The following is a 19340-nucleotide window of genomic DNA, read 5'->3' on the forward strand; positions in this document are numbered from 1 at the left end:
GCTGAAAAATTCGTGTTTGTGTAAAACTAATAGCTGGAACTATCTATCAATTTATATGTAATGTCACATTTTCCTGGTGTTAGAAAATACATTGTCATTTGTAGCCCACTAAAGCACAAATGTTCAAATCTATTGTAATTAAGCTAGTTCTTGGTAGAACAAGAATTAGTTTTGCTAGAATAGGATTGTAGACCAGGGGTGACATAGTCCACTGCCTGCATTCTGTGGAATTTCAGAGACTGGAAAATATAGTATTTTTCATATTTTTAAAGTGCTTATCACTTTTTCCCCCCAGGAATTCAAACCTAGCTGTTCAGTTTCTTATTGTGTTAATGCCACGCATTGCAATTTGTGGCTTCCCCTTCCTTTACAGGGCCCTGCACCTCCCTGTTTTTTAACTGCTTTCAACCTGGGTTGAAATGAGAAGGATAATATTGCTGGCCAGAGCTTACCACTCCTTAAAACAAAAAGGGCAGAAAACCTTTTTTTCGCTACATTAACAGACCAGTTAAAAAAAAAAAAAAAAAAAAAAAAAAGAAAAAAAAAAAAACCAAAACAAAAAAGAAACCCAAACAGATGCACTGAAGAGAAAATTGGGATTTTTTTTTTTCACCTTTTGGTGCCTAATTTTAAAAGTATCATGTAGGCTAGCAGATCATAGTCCCACATAGGATTAAGCAGGCAACACTTTGTACATTTGAACCCTTACCTCTTTTGTCATTCATTTTCTTTTACATGATTTGCTGGTGAACACTGCAGATCTTTGTGGAAATCCTCCACATGCTACTCAACAACCCATGCATTATGGTTCTGTCCCTGACCATGTGTGCTCATGCTCGCTCTCACTCTGCTATCCTTGCACTAGCACCTAAGGCAAAATGTGGGTATCTGCCAGTCACTAGCTCTGTAGCTTTCCCCTTGTCAGAAAGTATTTTTAGATATACTTAACCCAAGAGAAAATAGACATTTGATTCTGTTCCCACGAGGATTCTGTTGCTTGGAGAGGACAAATTTGCAATTTGTGAACCTCCTAACTTTTTAGTTGCCTCTGGTTCTGCAATGGTTTTGCTTTCTCCGTTGTATTTTGGTGGAGTCGGTACAGCATAGGTTTAAAACAGACCATGTTGCAACCTTTGTGCTCTGCTAACAGGGTATTGGAGGTTTGTATTCTTTATTTTGGTGGAATGTGTTATTGCTGAAGACTCTTAAGGTAAAAATGGCATCTTGAGATGCTTGTAAGCATATCGATTAAATTACTAGGTACCAACTGCTTTGTGCCCAGCGGACAGCCATGTTGCACAAAGGATAATTTCTCTTGTTTGGCAGTGTTTCTGTGAGAGTGTTTCACACCAAAAACATGCAGGTTCTCAAACCTGCTACCAGACTGTGAATCCTGTTTGCAGTTTGGGGAGTTTGATAAAACGCCTTGCTGCAATGTGGCATCTTTGAGAAGGAAGTAGAAAGAACACTGGTAGGAGCAAACAGTCCATCTGAGTTTGTGCAGCTGGAACCAGAAAAAGCAAGAGTTGCAGACTGGGCAGGAGCACAAAGAACTGTTATTGCTAGCTGGCTTGAAGGAAAAGCTGAGCAAGAGAGAAAACTCAAAAGATGAGTAGATAGATGGAGTCAGATGGGAGAGAATGAAATTTTATGTATGGAGTAAGAACTTTTGGATTAAGAAGCCCCATCCCTGCAGCCACTTTGCAGTGAGAATATTACTGCCTGACTGCAAGATGTATTTTGCTTTTTTGTTGCCAAAAATCAAATATAGTATGTCATGTCAATTTAGCACTGCCAAGTGCTTTTTCCAGTGAGACTTCTGTAGAAAATTGCCTCGCAAGAGGATCTTCTGTATCCAAGGATTTCCTATGTCAACTTGTAGGCCCATAATGAAGAGGATGTTTGAGGGGGAATAGCAAATATGGGCTGGTGGTCCTAATACTGCCATAAAGCTGGCGCAGTTGGAAAACAGCAGTTACCCTGTGACTTTGAAGAACAGGTGGAAACCATGACATAATTATTGAGCCAATAGTATTTCACAAGCAGCAGACGCCCAGCCATCGCTATTGCTCATAAATATCCATAGCTAGTGTGCTGAGGGGTATGAATAAGCATCAGTCAATTGGCTAGTAGTAGGCACTGCTGAAGTGCCATTATAATCGATGTAAATGGCGTGCTATTTAAAAAAAAAGAAGTTAGCCAACCTGGCATAGTAAAATCGAAGGATTGCTAATAGTTATTTATTGGAATAGCTATTCTGCAGTTCAGAGCTGCTGTTCTTCAGTTCGTCTTGCAAACTTAAATCACTTTTGTTTCTAGAAGATGTAGGTAACTGCTCAGGGCTGAGTTTGGGTTTGTTCAGTGCAGAGAGATCTCTGTCATTTGACTCCTGCACAATATAAAAAAAATAATCAAATGATAGTAGCTTTTAAACTTTTGAAGGAATTACTGTGGTTTTTGGATTATTGAAGTGCATTAAACCTATACAAAATGTAACCTGCTATTTTTATGTGGGTATGTTTTCTGTGTGTACACAGGAAAATGATACATCCTATAATTAAGTCTAAGTTCAAATAACTCCCCCTCCAAAAAAAAAATCCTCTGCTTATCTTGAGACTTGTGATCTGGTTTAGTTAGAACTGAAAATAAGTGGTTTAAGGAAGGCGAACTTTACTAGGAAGGACTTGCCACGTGTTTATTACCTGTTGCCATTGTGCACGTATAGTGGTTTTGTGGTCTGAGACTTTATCTGCATTCTCTCGTACTCTTTTTAGGCCCACTAGAAGTTTCACAGTTTCTTGAATTCAGAGACTGGGCTTTAGAACAGAGCACTTGTGCTTTGTTTCCATGGCTTCTTCAGCAAATCCAAATAGGCTTAAACTCCTGTTGATAATTTTATAGGGAAGTAATTGCTACACATGAAGTCTTCCCAAAACATCTAAGTGGCATATACAAGAGCAAGTCAAATTTAAGACAAAATCAGTGTGAAGCAAGTGGAACTGGCCCCATAGGCCATTTGCTTCTGGAATCCACTTTTTTCTTTCCGTTCATTGTCTTCCCCACTGTGGGTAGCTCCATTCATACGTGGACAGCTGCATTCAATTCTTGCTGCTCACTTCATGCCACTTACCCACCCCTCATAATCCAGACCAGAGGTTAACATATTCAAACTCAGTGAGGAAAAATGTAGAGGCATATAGGTAAGCAGAGTCCCACATAGTTGTAAAACTCTATAAAAATCTCCAGTCTCCGTGTTTTGGAGTGTGTGCTGGGATTTTGGATATTTTGGTTTCTTGCTAAAGAGCTTGTTTGAGAAGTGCTAACGTAAAACAAACATGACAAGAACTGTAGATGGTCCTGCTTGTACAGAAGACTTAATAGAATGCAAGCAAGCGTGAGCTTTATAGGCAGATTTGAAGAAGGAAAATGTGATAGCTTGGGAAATGTGTTCTAATGACAACTGAAGGGCCTTAGATGTAGCTATTTTGTAATTCAGTATGCTAATGACTTCAAAGTGACCTGTGCTCCACTGTGCTGCAAATAGATTTCTTTGTATTGGTACACACAGGCTTGTGCTTTCTGGTCCATAGCCTTATTCATTAATCCTTACTGACATCTATTATTGAATTTGCCTTCTCTAAACAGTTGGTTTCCATCTCTGTTATTAAATCTCCATGCTAGCAAATAGATAAAAATTACCTTTAAAACACAGCCTAGTGAAGACACAAGCTAGTGACTTAGACATTCTTTTTTCTAAAGACAGTACCCCTACTGTTTAAATATATTTTTTTTTTTCTTTGGTAGTTGATATTCACATGTGCGTTCAGATCTGACAACAGTTTTGTTCTCTTGGTGAGGGAATTTTTCCTGGAAGGTTACAAAAGCCCATTAATACAACTGCACAATGCAGTGCTGAGGAGCGTGCATGCATGAACTACAAGTCTGCCAGCTTTTTGTGAAGCTCTGCAGGGGGCAGTATACTGAAATAAAGCCTTTCAGGCCCTTTTAATGTAGTTCTGACCTTCCACTCTATATTAAACAGATGACTGGAACCAGAAAGATAGGTCATTGTGATTGCAGTTAATATTTGTAAGGACCAAAGCAGCTTTCAGCCTTTGAGGTAGAAGGGAATCATCTTAAGTGTGAAAATGTATCATCACAAGAATGGAGAGGATCAAAGGAAGGCCAGCTGGTGCTCGGACATCTTTTCATAACCTTTATTACAATGCTAGAATACACTAACCTCAATGGGAAGTCCATTCAGTTCGTGTATTTCAAATAGATAATCTGTATTCCGGTGAAACAAAGCAAGCTAAAAAAGCCCCTTCTAAAAAGGGGGTGGTCGACACAAATTTGCCTATGATTTAATCATATTGGTTTTCTAAAATCAGCTTAGCTTTTTCAATGCAAATGTATGAATGTATGACATGCTTATTTTGGAAGTGGCTGAAAATTTGTAAATTTAGGTACAGAGAGTTCTAGCTGATTTTACCGTGTTTTACTTCCACTTCAGAAAAAAGGCCCTCTGTATTTTCACTTGCCGCGCACAAAAAGTCAGACTCAGTATTTCAGGGTAAAACTATACAGAACAGCCATAAGCATTAAGTCGTCCAGGAGGTATGTATTTGTGGAGTCATGAAAAGGCCAAGATTAAGGTTGACTAGTTTTGACAAACACCAGAATTTAAGCTTGGGCTTCCAGGGAACATCATAGCACTGTAAGTATATATGAAATTAGCAATATCAAAGCAGAAAATCAATGAAGATTGCCGTTTAGATTTGTGCTACCAGATTTGTGCTGAACGGATAGGGAAAAGCAGTGGGACTCTAGGTGTAGACCAGTGGTGAGCACTCTTGCCGTGCTATTTTTCAGATGGGGAACGCCAGAGATCACTAGAACATCAAAGTTCAAACTCAAGTGCTAAATGGTTTAGTCATTACTTTCAGATTTGGATTTCAGTCAATCACTTTCTGAATGTGTTCCATGGATCCAGAATGGGGTAAGTACCCCTTCTACTTGTTGAGCAGGGACTTAACTTCCAACCAACTTTATTAAACGTTTTGTCTAAAAATTGATACCTATGTAAGAATTGCATTATTTATGAAGTTAGACCTTGACAGGAAATTCAGCAGTCAGTCTCTTAATACTGCAAAACACCAAGTGGACAAAAGAAAATTGTCTTTTCTTACCCAGAAAGCGACGACAGACAGTCATCACATCAGCTGAGTAATGACTGCAGCCTGTGAAACAGGTCTGAGGGGCGCTGAAGTTCTGACAGCTTCAGCAGATGCAACAACTTCGTTTCAATTCAAAAGTCATTAAAACAATTCCTAAATGCTAAAACTCAGAAGAAAAGGTATTTAATTTCTTTTTCTCCCAGTAATTTGCATGTCAAATCTCTCTCCTTCTCTCTCCTGTCGGTGATGTCTCTCTCAGCAGCTGTCTAGTCATGAATCACTCCTGTCATCTGAAGCATATTTTTAACACTTCTGGACGTGCTCTAAAAGCAAATGCTGTTAAGCAAACAATTTGCACTGCTTTTCCATACACTCTCTTCACTTCCCAAAACCTTTCATAATCATGATTTTAAAAGCTGGGTCACAGGGGAACCAGGTACTGGAAAATACAACCTTTTGTATTTGTGAGAGTATCATAATGTTATATCAAGTTCTCATGTAATGCAGATCTGTCTGACTCGCAGAAGACTTGAAGTTGCCTGAAGCTTGAGAATTTCACTTCATTAAGATTCATATGAATGTTGCCTTTGGTTTCACTCATTGTAGTCTGCACCTTCTCAAGATCAAACTTCAGTTTGGGTTTAGGAATCGAGCATGCAAAAAGAAAATCACTGTCAAAGCTTAGTTCAGCTGCTGTTACGGTAAAGTAGATTAGATTATGCTGTGTTTGCTTCAGAGCAGTTATTTTACAGCCTGAAATGGAGAAACATAATTGTGGAGCCTGATAAATTGTTTGCCTTGCAATCCTGAGTTTCAGAGCTACCAGAAAAAGGACATTGACCAAAAAGGTTTTGATCTTAAAAGCTTTTCTGCTTTTCTCATCTCTTTGGCAGAAGGATGCCCGCTGGGGCCTTAGGGACACAAGGATCTTCACTAATGTGCCTGGAAGGCCTTTGGAGTCATCCAGTAACAAGACAAATAGGAAGAAAAGTGTATTTTGTTCTTCTCCCACTGTCTAGTAAGTGACTTTTCTGGTAATTCAAATATTTGTCAGTAATACAAGTTGTTGAGCTCCGGATCCAAATTATTACACTGGCACATGGAGAAAACAGGAATCCTGATTGTGCCCAGATGGAGAGAACTTTGTCTTTCCAAATAAAATGTGGCTTTTAAATACCTGGGACCAAGTTAGTTTTGATTTTTCCAAAGTCTAGAAGCGATAACCCTAAAGGATGCTTTTGACTGAAGTCAAGTGTTACACAAACAGCATTTATGAGCCACACACATCCACTTTGTGCTTGCATCTGGAACTTCTGTTTTTCTTTCTTGTTGCTTTGATGTCACGTCCCTTTGTATTTTTTAAGTGCTTAGAAGAACCCTAGTGTGACAAAATACTAAATAATAATCAAAGTCTGCGACATAAAATGATATTGTGTAATGTATTTCTGATAAGGAGTGCTCCCATAGGTGGACTGCAGTATGGATGAGCATCTTGAGCACTCTGACTGCTCTGCATATACCATTTGTCTTTGTTAGTAACCTGGCTGTGGCAGAATCACCAAAGAGTTATCACTTCTGAAAGTTTTGTTTTAAACAAGGAAGCTTTGTCAACCACTATTAATATCGCCACTATTCAGCAGCTTAATTAAAAGATTTGCGCTATTTGCTGTTCTCAAAAGTTCTTCCCTCTGAAGATGTGATTAGGTAAAACCTACCATTAAAAGGAGTTAGCCCTTGGTATTGCAAGAGAAGCCTGACATATTGTAAGTGCCTGGAAATCAGAAGATGAAAAGCATTTCAAAATATTTGTAGCCATTATTTGTATGATTTACAAATTACATTAATTATGCCTTAGGATATTCCCCACGTGATTTTTGAATGTGTAGTTTGTACCAAGTAATAGGTTGCTTCATCTCTCCCTTATTCCTGCATGAATTTAGGTTAAGCAATTTATTTTCTGCTATAAATCTACTGGGCCAAATCCCTCTCGGATGCACCATCACCAGCAGGTCGGCTGCAGAGTAAGTGGCGGCTTGTCCACCGGGTGGCAGTGAAAGCCCGAGTTACAAAGGTTGAACGGCTCCGCTGCGGCTCCCGCGGAGTCTGTTCCTCTGCCTGGAGTACCTTCTGCACATCCCAGGTCATCAGGCTGCGGCCTTATCGATAGGGATAAACCTCATTCCTTTATGTTAGGAAGTGATAATGTGTTGACTTGTTTGCTATCTACACCTTTAACAAACTTTAAGGAAATAATTTCTTACCCTAAGCATGCCTTCAGAACAGAGCTGGAAATCACATTGCCAGCCACAGCCAGAATATGGCTGTGCTTCCATCTCGTGGGTATTGTGACATGTGATATAAATATCATTAGTTTTATAATGTGCTTTATCACCTTGTGTTTTGTGAATATGTGCTCCTACCCTATGCCTTAATCCTTTACAACTGTTCCTCTTGTTGCAGGTCGTTACACAAAGTAAGCCTTATCGCTCTCTACAACTACCTGAAAGGTTGTAGTGAGGTGGGTGTCGGTCTCTTTTCCCAAGTAACAGGTGATAGGACAAGAGGAAATGGCCTCAAGTTGCTCCAGGGGAGGTTTAGGAGGGATATTAGGAAAAATTTTTACACTAAAAGGGTTACCAAGCATTGGAACAGGCTGCCAGGGAAGTGGTTGAGTCACCATCCCTGGAGGTATTTAAAAGACGGGTAGACATAGTGCTTAGAGATATGGTTTAGTGGTGGTTTTGTCAGAGTTAGGTTGATGGTTGGACTAGATGATCTGAAAGGTCCCTTCCAACCTAGGTGATTCTATGATTCTAAGCCAGCTCCCTAGCACTCGTGAAGCGGTCCCTTGGGAAATGCTCTGACCCCATGGCAGAGCTTTATGGGCTCTGGGGACCTCTTATCGTTTCCTGATGCTATTTTTTAAAGAAACCCTTAATTACTTCTTTCACTTAACCTGAAGGGATGCTCAGCACGCTAAGTTGTTTTAACACCACTTTATTTTGAACTTACTGGTAACCACCTTTTGCCGTTCTTTGATTGTATGATGTCCACCTGCCAACTCACCTACTAATTTAGGAAGTTATTCCCTACTAATTTAGGAAGTTATTCCCTACTAATTTAGGAAGTTATTCCCTACTAATTCTCCCTGCAGAACAAATGTTTTGGCTTCTGCTTCTGGCAAGGATCTGAAAGTATTGCACAGCTGCATTCAAACTGAAAGGGCAGGGATCACAGAAACCAGTCAAAGCATAAACACCAAGAAGTGCTCAGAATAATTAAAGTATGAGTGTTTGGAAATTGCAGGATTGAAGTTGTGTAGCTGTACCCTCCTTAAAATTAGAGGAAAATAAGTCAAAAATCAATAAAATAAAATAATCTCAAAGTCGTTCCTTTAAGAGTAAGTAAATACTCTCTTTAAAAATGTACAAAATCTATAATGTAATATTAAAGTGAAAAGTCCTTATATGTAATTTCCAAGGATGTCTTGCTATGGAGTTGCAATATTTGGCTTTGTGATTTTGGCTGTACAGGTTAGTAATAGATGAAGATCAAACACTCTGATTGGTTTTTAAACCTACTTACAGGTCTGGCAGCAATAAAGGTACCTATAAAATGTTATGAGTCAAATAGTATGACTTTGTCAGTACTTTAGCTTTACAACCCAACTACATTTCATTGCTTTACCATTTGCGGTAAGGGCTGTTATCACTGTAACTGCTATTGCCATGTGGTAACTATCTGTGTCACCGCCAGAAAAACAGCAGATTGCCTGAATTGAAATAGGATGTGCACCTCCCTTTTGCTTCAGCAAGGATTTTACTGCTATAGCATTTCCAGCTCTGTTCAGTGGTATTTTTCTAAGTAATCTTAGCTAAATTTAAATGTGTTTCTTTATGTGTTAGTTACTCTTTGAAAGCATATTGCTTTCTGTGTTTCCTGAGCGCGCAGCAGCTGATAACCACAGTGCTATGCTTATTGGAAGCATTTTAAGTACTCAGCTCTCCCAGAACTGACTGTCAATTGCTTTACTAATAGGCAGGTTTGTAACAGAGATCTGTTAAAATACTGTTCCCCAAAAGCATTCTAAACCAACTTGAATCAATTATTTTGGAGAAAACAATTACTTTCCAAATCTTTGCGTCTCGGCAACCAGGTTTTCTTTAAGTAATCTAAATAAGTTATGTACATTGGACAAGAATGTTAAGGATATTCAGGCTGTTAGACTTGTAAAAGCACTTAGGTGTTTCAAAAAGACACCCTCCCGTATCTCACTGTATACAGGTACCCACAGATACGTGTAAAAATGTCTTTAAAAGTTGGCCTTCAGTTTCCAGCAGAGCTGGACATTGGCATTCTTTAACGTTTGTGTACACAATGTACATTGAGTTGGTTAGACTATTGAAGGAACATGTGAACCATATTTGTGATCCATTTGTACTCAATATCATTATTTATGCTTGACATAAGTGTAATTTTTCCCAGATGAGAGGAAGAATAAGCTTCAGGATGAGATGTCAGGATGATCGGATGAGATGTCTCTATACAAATGGAATGGCCATTGCACTATGCTGTTCTGTGGGCATGATGATACCGTTTTTTTTAAAAAAAATCATGTCCCAAACTGATATAGTTATAGCCTGAGCAAAAAGCATGTTTTGAACAGGCCTAAACTTTCTCTGAAATTCCATGAGTTAATATGATGATCTTCTAGACAAATGTCAAGTAAGAAAGTAACTAAAAACCCCTACAAATTAACATCACAGCTTTTCCCCAAAAGCAAGTATTAGAGACTTAGACGTACTCAATATGATCTAGTTTAGAAGCTCAATATGATCTAGTTTAAGAAAAAATGTCTATATGGATTAAAAGTTATTCCCCTGCAGCGGGGAGAAGGCGGCCAGTCCCTGCTGCTGATACTTCTAGAATGTTTTATAATATCGGTAGCTGCACAGTAGGACTAGATTGGCAGAACATTCAGGATAGCTCTTGAATGGCTGATGCCCTCCTTTAGTAGAAGTGATAGATACTTCCTTGCCTTTGCCGAGTATTTCCTTATGCGGCACTCCTTTTTGACTTTCTAGTAGCCGACATCTATGCGTGATAATTGGAGATAGATGAAAACAAGAACAGACTACTGGGAAATGACAAAAATATCCATCTGCTCCTCTCTGTGTCTGGTGAGCTGTTGCTTTATGATCTTATGACTATCTGCAAATTCTTTTTTTTTGTTAAGAGCCAGTTGGATCGAGTTCAGCTGAGCAAAATGCAGTTAGGCAGTTGGGAAGGTATTACAAAACACCACTTTAGACTTCTTTGTAGGGATTATAACCTGGAGATTGTCACTAAAGTACTACTGTGAATTAGCTTGGCCACCCCAACGCTCTTGAAAAATTGTCCTTTTCTGTCTCTGAAGCCTCAGGCCTGATTTGCTTTTCTTTTGGAATTCAGCTTTATCTGTAATGGGAAATGGAGCAGGGAATTGTTAGTTCATCTTTGTCCAGTGCTTTGATGATGTAAAGTATATTGGAAGCTGCTTGGTACAGCTGCTCATATTCTCCTCAGGCAAAAGAATCTAACATTTGCTCTCCACAGCCTGCCCTTAGCCGAGCATTCAAGGAGCTCTTGCTCCCCTTCCGTTCCCACAAGGCAACTGGATGTCTTTACTGGCAGTTCTGATTGAACACTGATTCAAGAACCCAGTTTATAGAGTCCTGAATGTGTGTGGCAATTTCCTCAGCTGCTGTACTTTACCGCTCAGTAGGAACCCTGTCTTTCTGGAATTGTTCCTCACTTGTCATTTTTATTTTCTATTTTTCACTGTGTTTTCATTTTGACTAATTCTTTTTCAAATGTGCACCACGCTTAGAGATTTGATTTATTTAAAATTCGTAAGTACTGGGTTTAGATTTCTTAGCATTTAGGGTGCTTAATGCTCTCAGTTGCGGTTTCCTAAAGTAACATAAGTAATTCAAATACAGTGGTGACAATGCTGCATATTTTACAGCATGCAAGTAGGTTTTTTTAAGTTCTTAGATCTCTTGCTGTGAAGTACCAGTAATCCCTGTGCACGTCAACATCTGTGCTGTCTGGGTGTAGCTGGTCTTGGTTTTCATTTTTTTTCAGCTAGTAAGTAGAGCAGGAATTATTCCTGTGGCAACCAGATCCTGGAGGGTTAATACTATTTCTTTGAAGTTACTACTGTTATTGCTTGCTACACCTTTTTGTCATCTTCTTGTGCATAGATTGTCAGTTTAAAGCAATGCAAAATGGGTTACCAGGAGAGGAAAAACTCTGCTGTTTTAAAGCCATGATAAAGCTCTAATCTTACAAATGCGTGTGATACGCAGTGCATGTAATCTGTGAATGAGGTTTGTTTTTTTACGGCTCTTAGTAACAGGCAAGACTTGCACGTGTAAAATCCTTTCCATCCAGGGTATGAAATTAATAATATTATATGTTAATAGCAATACACTTTTAAGTCAAGAGTACCCTTCTGATATTAGTTAATTAGTTACACAGTTTTACTTCATTGAGTTATTCTATTTCATGTGGGAATGGTTCAAAACTGCAGCGGGGAAGTTTAGACTGGACGTTAGGAGGGATTTCTTTACCAAGAGGGGTGTCAAACACTGGAAGTGGCTTCCTAGGGAGGTGGTGGATGCCCCAAGCCTGTCAATGTTTAAGAGCCATTTGGACAAGGCCCTTAATAACGTGCTTGAACTTTTGGTCAGCCCTGAAGTGGTCAGGCAGTTGGACTTGATGATCATTGTAGGTCCCTTCCAACTGAAAATATTCTATTCTATTCGCTTCATTTCCTTGCTCCAGGCACCCAGAAAAATATGACTATAATAGTAAGCACGGTACCTTGCTGTTTAGTAACCTCTGTTCGCAGTTCTCTGTTTTTCAGTGTACCGTATTTAGAGATTTACTAAAACGAAATGAATAATTACTTACAGTGGAGAGCTGCTGCAGTCTAGGCACCTAATAATAATTCATCCTTTCAGTAAAGGTGGCTGGCTCATTCATGACTTGCTTTGCAGGCTCCCTCTTATTTTTCACTTGTTAATCATCTGGAGTGAGCAGGTCTTTTGGACATGCCCCTCTATTTGTCTTTCGACATTTACATATCTTTGCAAATAAGCATATTTAGGAGCCACAAAACAACATGTACAAAAACTGCCATAGTCAATCAATGAATTCCCTACAGGTTTAGGCTCCTCTGTCATTTGGCTGTTTTGGAAAACTTTTCCCATTTTGCTACATCCCTTTCCATTAATTTCAGCATTTCTTCTCATCATATATTTAAATATCGAACAACTTTTTAAAGTGTTGAGCAAAATTATCAAAGGTGATCATTATTTTCCCATTCTTCAGCTTTTAGGTGTTCAAATTAAGAGTGGGTCTTGGCTAGCTGGCTCCCTTCCCTTTGCTTCCTCGAAGCCTTTCAGTTTCCGTGCTAAAGACTGAAATACCCCAGAATCACTTGCTGCTTTTGGTAATTTCAGTCAGTGGATACTGAAGTGAAAGCGAAATCTTAGAATTCTGTCACAAGTACAAACTGAATGAAAAAGCACAGACACAAAGATACAGAGGTTTGAATTTACATGTATGTTAGAAAATGTCTGATTTCTTTTTTTTTTCCTCTGGACAAATTCTATTTGCAAACCGAAATACAGTAAGATCAATGCCATGTGCAAAAACTTACATGGCAGCTTTTGAAAAATTGCCCCGTTAACTTGATAAGTTTCTAATTACAGTAAGATGTAAAAGCTTTTTTCCCCATGCTATGTAGGATTTTGTCCTAACAGTTTTTTTTAAAGCTACCCTGCTGTTAAAATAATTTAACTGCAGTGTTTGAGTATAATTTGTCCTATATTTCTTTTGCTTTCTCTGAGGAGTTACATAACTTTTTCCATTTCTAATGAGTTTTCCTAAATATAAATTGTGATGTTATATTATGCACCTCCTTTGGCTCCAAACCAATTAATTTGAAGTGGTTCAAGGCCAACGAGAAGTCCAGGATCGCATCCTAGTGAAAGGTTTGTTTATGCACTTTTTGTTTTAAATAAATGGTTCCGTGGTTAAGTCAATCTTCTGTTGAAATTGATCTTATCCTTTAAATTCACGTAATACTCTAAATTATTGGAGGATCATTTGGATAGCTGCATGACCTTGGGTTACTTACATGCTGTTTAAAATCCATTTGTGTAATAGCCAAAACATTATTGTACTTTCCTAAATCACATAACTTTAGCCATTTAAATAACTGTTTAAATCATAAGCAGGATTAACCTGGGGAGAGATCAGTAAAAGATCAACCTCGCTTTACCGCTAAAGCAGTGCTGCTTTGCCTTTATGTACCTCCCATCACTGCTGTCTTCCCAGATCCTTCTGCCGGAGCTCTGCCGCCTCCTCCTCAGGACTGTCACCTTTCTGCCCGAGCTTAGCAAAGCGGTGGGTCTGGTAGCTGGGACTAGCAAGAGGCCTGGAGAGCAACTTGTCTGTCCCTACTGCCTCTCCCTTTCTCCCCCAGCCCCAGAGCACTCGTCTCCCTTGCTGTATCTTGGCACCCGACCTTCACTAAGAGATGAATCTGGAGGTCTACAGTGGGAGTGAGGAGGTAGGGTACGTAGTCTGCCTTGCAGCACGATTTCTCCCTCCTGCTGCATCTGCAAGCTCAGAGTACTGACTCTCAGGGCGATCCTTATGGCTTTTACTGCGCTGTATTTTATGCGGGTATACGGCTGGTGTTTGCTTCACCATTTGAGAAGTTCTGCTCTTAAGAATCCAAGTGCTTAGAACCTCCTCTGTCTCATTGTCATTTCAATGCGTGGACTATTTTCCTTCTGAAAAATCTTACTTAGATGTCTACACATGAATTCAGGATGATTAACATTAGGAAGCCAGACCTGATGAATTGTTTGATGTTTTAAAGGATTTCACAGCTTTCCAGTGACCATTTCTCAATTTTCCCCAGTCGAAAAAGAATTCAATCTCCTCCTTTTCAGTGAGTTTGGAAATAACAGATATGCATTTTTCAATATCAATACCTTTATTTCCATTCGGTGATTCTACAAATCAGACAGTGACTGCCAGTAACTGAAAAATCACAATTATTTCATTTTGCTGTTTTCTGCCATCAACAAGGTATTACTTTTCTTCATGCACAGTTTCACTAGCCATTTATCCATTTCGGCACAAGTGTAGCAATTCTAGAATTGTTCACACATATGCCAAGCCCATACACAAATTAGATAATAAAATCCTAAAGAGGGAGTTCAGCTTTAGCTTCATTGCTGTCCTGGTGTGGATTTACTGGGCAGAGAGAGGGACTTAAAGAGGCTATATAAACCTTAGCACTATCTGGTGAGGGGAACTCCTGGTTGTATCATGGGCTAGTAGCCCTGCAGCTGGCTCTGCCTGTCTGACTTTGCCATGCATTTCTTGCATATCCTTTGGTACATCACTTAACCAGTGTTTCCCTATCGCTGACTAAGAGTTTGATATAATTTCTGAAGATTATTGGCTTGTTAAAACACACTAGTGGTTCATGAGCATTTAAATGAGAATGCTATTTTTTGGTATTTGTAAGTAACCTCAGATATCGAAGGGATGGACCACTTGATGCTTTAGGGTGAATAAACTGCTGGGACACCTGACAAACGATAGGTAGTGCTGCTCTACTTCAGCAGAGTTTGTCCCTTATTCATGAATGCTTATGTTGCAGAAGCAATTGCTGCATTGCACTGCATCAGCACTGTTCCTAATCCTGATTTGGAAACATCAACTGTTAACTTGACAAAGCGTGACACATGGTATGTTGAAGTGTTTTCAGCTGCACTAACACAACAAATTGTAATGGCTCCAGAAGAGCCATTTCAGTTGATTGTGTCAATAAACTACAACCCACAAAGAAAAAGACATGTGGCCAACCTGAATAAAGCATCATCAAATCACAAATAATAGGTTAATGGTCACAATTTTTGTCCTCATTTTTAGAAAAAGTATTTTGCAAGAAAAAAGCCCTGTAATTTCTAGAGCTTTTGCCTGTGATGACTCTAAAGTCCAGCCCTATGGCACTTACCAGTTTACAGTATTTCCTTCGTTTCCATACGTAGACAGTGTGTGACTTTATTCTTCATACTTCTGCTACAAAATAAGGACTTGGCATGTGTTCCCAGTTTAGGTCAAAATGCAGGCTATCCCATGCAATTGGTCTTTCCCCAGCTTTTGTGAGACATAGGCCTACTGTTACTTACAGAAGACTTCCGTATCACTTTCTGGACCAAGTGCCAGCAGACACAAGCTTAGCATTACGTCCTATTTTTTTCCTCCATTGCTTAGCTCATTAGGAAGAACTACATCTGCTTGATGGCAGTGCAAATTTTCTGCTTTCATAGTTAGGCTGATGGTACACACAGTGAATTCTAACCTCGCTGAGACCATTAAGGTTTCAGAGTAAGTAAATCAGGGTACAATCTGACTTAATGAGACTAGCCGCTAGGTCATCAATTCTGTGCTTTGGCTGCTTTTTCTGTTGCCTATGTGCCAGTCAAAACCCACAAGGAGCTATTGTGTTTCCTCAGAGATCACTAACATTAGATAAAGATTGCTGGCCATGACACTTAAGTGGCTCAGCAAGGATGTGCGTTATTTGTTAAGGAGCTGGAACTTGAGTTACTCTGTAGAAGGTACAGAGGAGGACACTCCTTTCCCCAAATTTACAACCCCCTGAATAACCGTAGCCAAATGACCTACAGCAGAGCCCCGGAGGAAAGAGGTGTGCTATTTTTGAAGACACGTTTCAAATATTCTTTACATTAATATATACCTTTTCACATCTTTAAGGCAGCAACTTCTGACTAGGAAGCATGCCAGTTTTCTTATTCTTTCCTTCTAAAACCATCAGTAGCAAACTATAGCTGGTTATTTGATATCAGAAATGAAATCCTTTTAGCTGCTCATTTCACATACCTGGTAAATAAAGACACTTATCAGTCATGGATATTTGTGTGTGTGTATGTATATGCACATGCACACACAAACACATAGCTTTTCTCTGCTACATCACAGTATATGGGATGAAACGCATTTAAAATGAAAAATGGTAAGCCAAGTGTTTGTAGAGGTACTGAGTGGCAACAGTGCAGTATGTAGCTCCTTAACAAAAATGCTATCTAAGGATTTTTCTGTAAAACTAGAGAACTGGATAAGACTACGTCTAGTTAGTTTAAGTTCATAAAAGGCAGATTACCATTAAAGAAATGCAGAGCACCAAAGAGAATAACTTACACCATAGAGAGGCTATCCAAAATTTTCTTTTTCTCTACAAGAGACACTAAGACAGAGTACCCTGTGAATATGCTCAAATATCTGGAAAAAAAAAAAACGCCTCACCAGTCAACTGGGGAATTTACATCCATTCATCTTAATCTGATACTGATACTTCCTCAGGCACACACTTAATACACAGTTGCCCATTGCTTTTGACCATCTTCAGCCAACAGGAGAGCTCAAATATAAAATCACAGAAGCTAGAGATGAAAGGACCGAGTCAGCCAATTTGTTAAACTATTTGCTGTGTTATTTTGGCTCCCTATAGTATACTGTCAAATATACTTCTGATCATCAGTTGGACTTTTGATGTCATCTGGATTCTGAATGACTTTGGCTTCACATACAAATGAATGGATTACACTTATCCGTTGTGCGTGATTCATCTGTTCAAAAACACTTGCTTGTAAGACAAGGATATTGTCAAAAATAAATAAGTGCTTCTTGTTTTCTGAGAAACCCTTTCATTTCCACTCACAGGTGCAATTTTCTGTATAAAATGAATAACTTTTTTTTTCTGCTTAACACATCCAAGCATGACTTATGAAATGTTACTCAAGTAAGACAAGCTTATTTTACACTTTATTTACTCAGAACAGAACACTGATGGGAGAAATAAACGAAACAGACAAGATGATCCATAGTCAGAGACATGACTTGCTTTATGCCACAGCCAAGAAGGGAATCTGGGCCTCCAGCATTGCAGACCATTGACCTTGGAAAAAGAGAGATGGAATGCATTTTGGATTGGACAACTGGAACAAACCACATAAGAAATGAGTATTTATTGAGAGCTAGTGACTGAATGCCAGCCGTATCTGCCAGACATATGGGCCAAGATGCTCTCAACATGAAAGGCTGCAAAAATAAAGCATTGAGAGGTATATAAATGCTACTGCCCTCAGAATGCTCAGAGGTAAATTCACTATTTCAGAGTCCTCCTCTTCTCTATTTCGTATGATCATCAACAACAAAATCAGAACCACTGGCTCCAGTAATTGAGAGGCACAACAATCAATTTCTACCTTGAAAACGTTTTGTTTGGGAGTATTCTGTTCCGTACTTGAAGCTATTCCATTGAGAATGTCTTACAAATAAGCATTAGCCCACTGATCATCTTCGAGTATGTTTATTTGGCTGCTGCAAAGGTAGTTATCCAGCCAGCAGTTTAACTAATTAAGTCTTACTTCCCAGAACTGTGCTGACGACACTAGCATTATCAATGGTGTTTATGACAAAAAACAAAGCTGATGAAGGAAAATCCATTGTTCTGTGCCCTCTGAGAAAGAAAGGAGAAAAAAAAATCAATTATTTGCCAGAGAAAAAAGGAAAAGAGATGACAGGAACCAGAGCATCTTTCTTTAAGCGACCAACAACAAAAAAATCATATTACCATTTAAACGATGAGATTGAGATTTATTTTTATAGCAATGGGATGTTAAAGTCTCGAGTACATTTTTTTTCATTAATTCTGTACCAGATTTGCTGAGATTCTTCTGTGTGAAGTGAGTGAAATCCTGACTCCAATGAAGTCAACAGGAGTTTCTCCAGTGACTGTAATTGAACTCAGGTTTCATTTGCACTCTTGACACCCACTGAAGAGCTTGCACAAGAGCCAAAAAAAGAATGTAGATGGCTAACGTGATTTTCAGACAAAATAGAATTCTTAGATTAAAAACAATACTCACAAAAAAATACGGGTGGGCTTTTTTTGAGATTTGAAAAAAAAAAAAAAACCCAAAACAAAACCCCAAGCAACCCTTAGTTTTGCTGTGCTCTGCATATAAAAGCCTAAATTCCCCTTCAAGCCATGAAATTCTGACGTGTATGTGTAAGGCTCACTGCTGAAATATCTCCGCTGTTTGTCTGTCTACACACATCACAACCTTGCCCATTTTAGAATTAGCCCAAATTCAGCCACCGATGACCAGTGTCTGGTGCTTTTAAACGCAAAGCAGGAAAGCCGTGTCTGTAATGTAGCAGTTCCTAGGGTAAGAGCAGCTGTGATCAGCACGGCTTGACTTTTATCTGCAGTTCACATTTGCATCAGCACCGTTAAATATTTCTGTGGACTGACAGCCGTATCCCAAGCACAAGCAAACCTTCAGTCCCTGCCCCCTGTGATACCAAGAAAAATGTCATCCGAATGGTAGAATAAATGAACACAGCGATGCTCTGAGAGCAAGAAAATTTGAGATGAGAATGGAAGTCACTTCCAAGCTCCTGACTATAGTCTCATTTGCGATACTTTGCAGTATTTTGCCTATTAATTTGTGCTCGCTCAAAGCACAGAAGGGAAGAGAGGGGCAGCTCATGCTGTCCCCCGTGAGAAGAGGCTGGCTGGGTTTGAGGCACAAGGCTGGCTGTAGGCCGGGCACCGATGCCTGCCCCTTCTCTGCCCAGAGCCGCCTGCCATGGCCTCACCTGTTGCGTCCCCCACCGTGGTCCTGCCCTCCACACGCTGGAAGGCGGGCGCCTGCCAGGCCGCCACAGGGGCATGCTGGTGGCCTCGGGCTGTAGGAGACAGCCCAGTGAATATGAATCTCTTTTTTTATTTTTTTTTTTATTTAAGACAGACAAGACCGTAAGACGTTCTCTCTCCCTGGGGCTGCAAAGTCCTGCAATACGCATTTACCTTGAAGTGACGCGAGCACCGGCTCCAATATTCCTGTTTCCCTCCCCCCCCCGCCCCGCTTTGCAGAGAGGAGACTCGGCTTCACCGCCCTTTCCCTGCAGGAACGGCTGGAGGGGGCAAAAAAAAGGAGACGGGCGAAGGACGAAGCCAACCGACCGGCGACAACCTCCCCCCCAGGCTCTCTCGCCGCC

The 19340-nt window shown here is 39.7% G+C and overlaps 1 protein-coding gene across 6 annotated transcripts in view; it reads left to right on the forward strand.

The window, feature by feature from the left end:
• The window catches only part of ZBTB49 (zinc finger and BTB domain containing 49), a 36818-nt gene extending 19628 nt beyond the window's left edge, over positions 1 to 17190 (forward strand). Inside the window, exons 9-13 of one of the 6 annotated variants that reach the window (XR_008466781.1) lie at positions 4873 to 4999; positions 6071 to 6195; positions 7638 to 7695; positions 10262 to 10357; positions 17109 to 17190. Coding sequence is in view for 2 of the 6 variants with exons in the window: in XM_054204004.1 (XP_054059979.1) it covers positions 4873 to 4999; positions 6071 to 6195; positions 7638 to 7654 (269 nt within the window). In the remaining 4 variants the exon portion in view is untranslated. Of the gene's footprint in view, positions 1 to 4872; positions 5000 to 5193; positions 6197 to 7117; positions 7696 to 10261; positions 16974 to 17108 lie in introns of those variants that run through there. The other 5 variants (XR_008466782.1, XM_054204004.1, XM_054204005.1 and 2 more) reach the window with 5 other exon arrangements.
• Positions 17191 to 19340: the final 2150 nt, after the last annotated feature.

The sequence above is a fragment of the Rissa tridactyla genome, chromosome 5 (assembly GCF_028500815.1).
Source record: "Rissa tridactyla isolate bRisTri1 chromosome 5, bRisTri1.patW.cur.20221130, whole genome shotgun sequence".
NCBI classification, from domain to species: domain Eukaryota; kingdom Metazoa; phylum Chordata; class Aves; order Charadriiformes; family Laridae; genus Rissa; species Rissa tridactyla.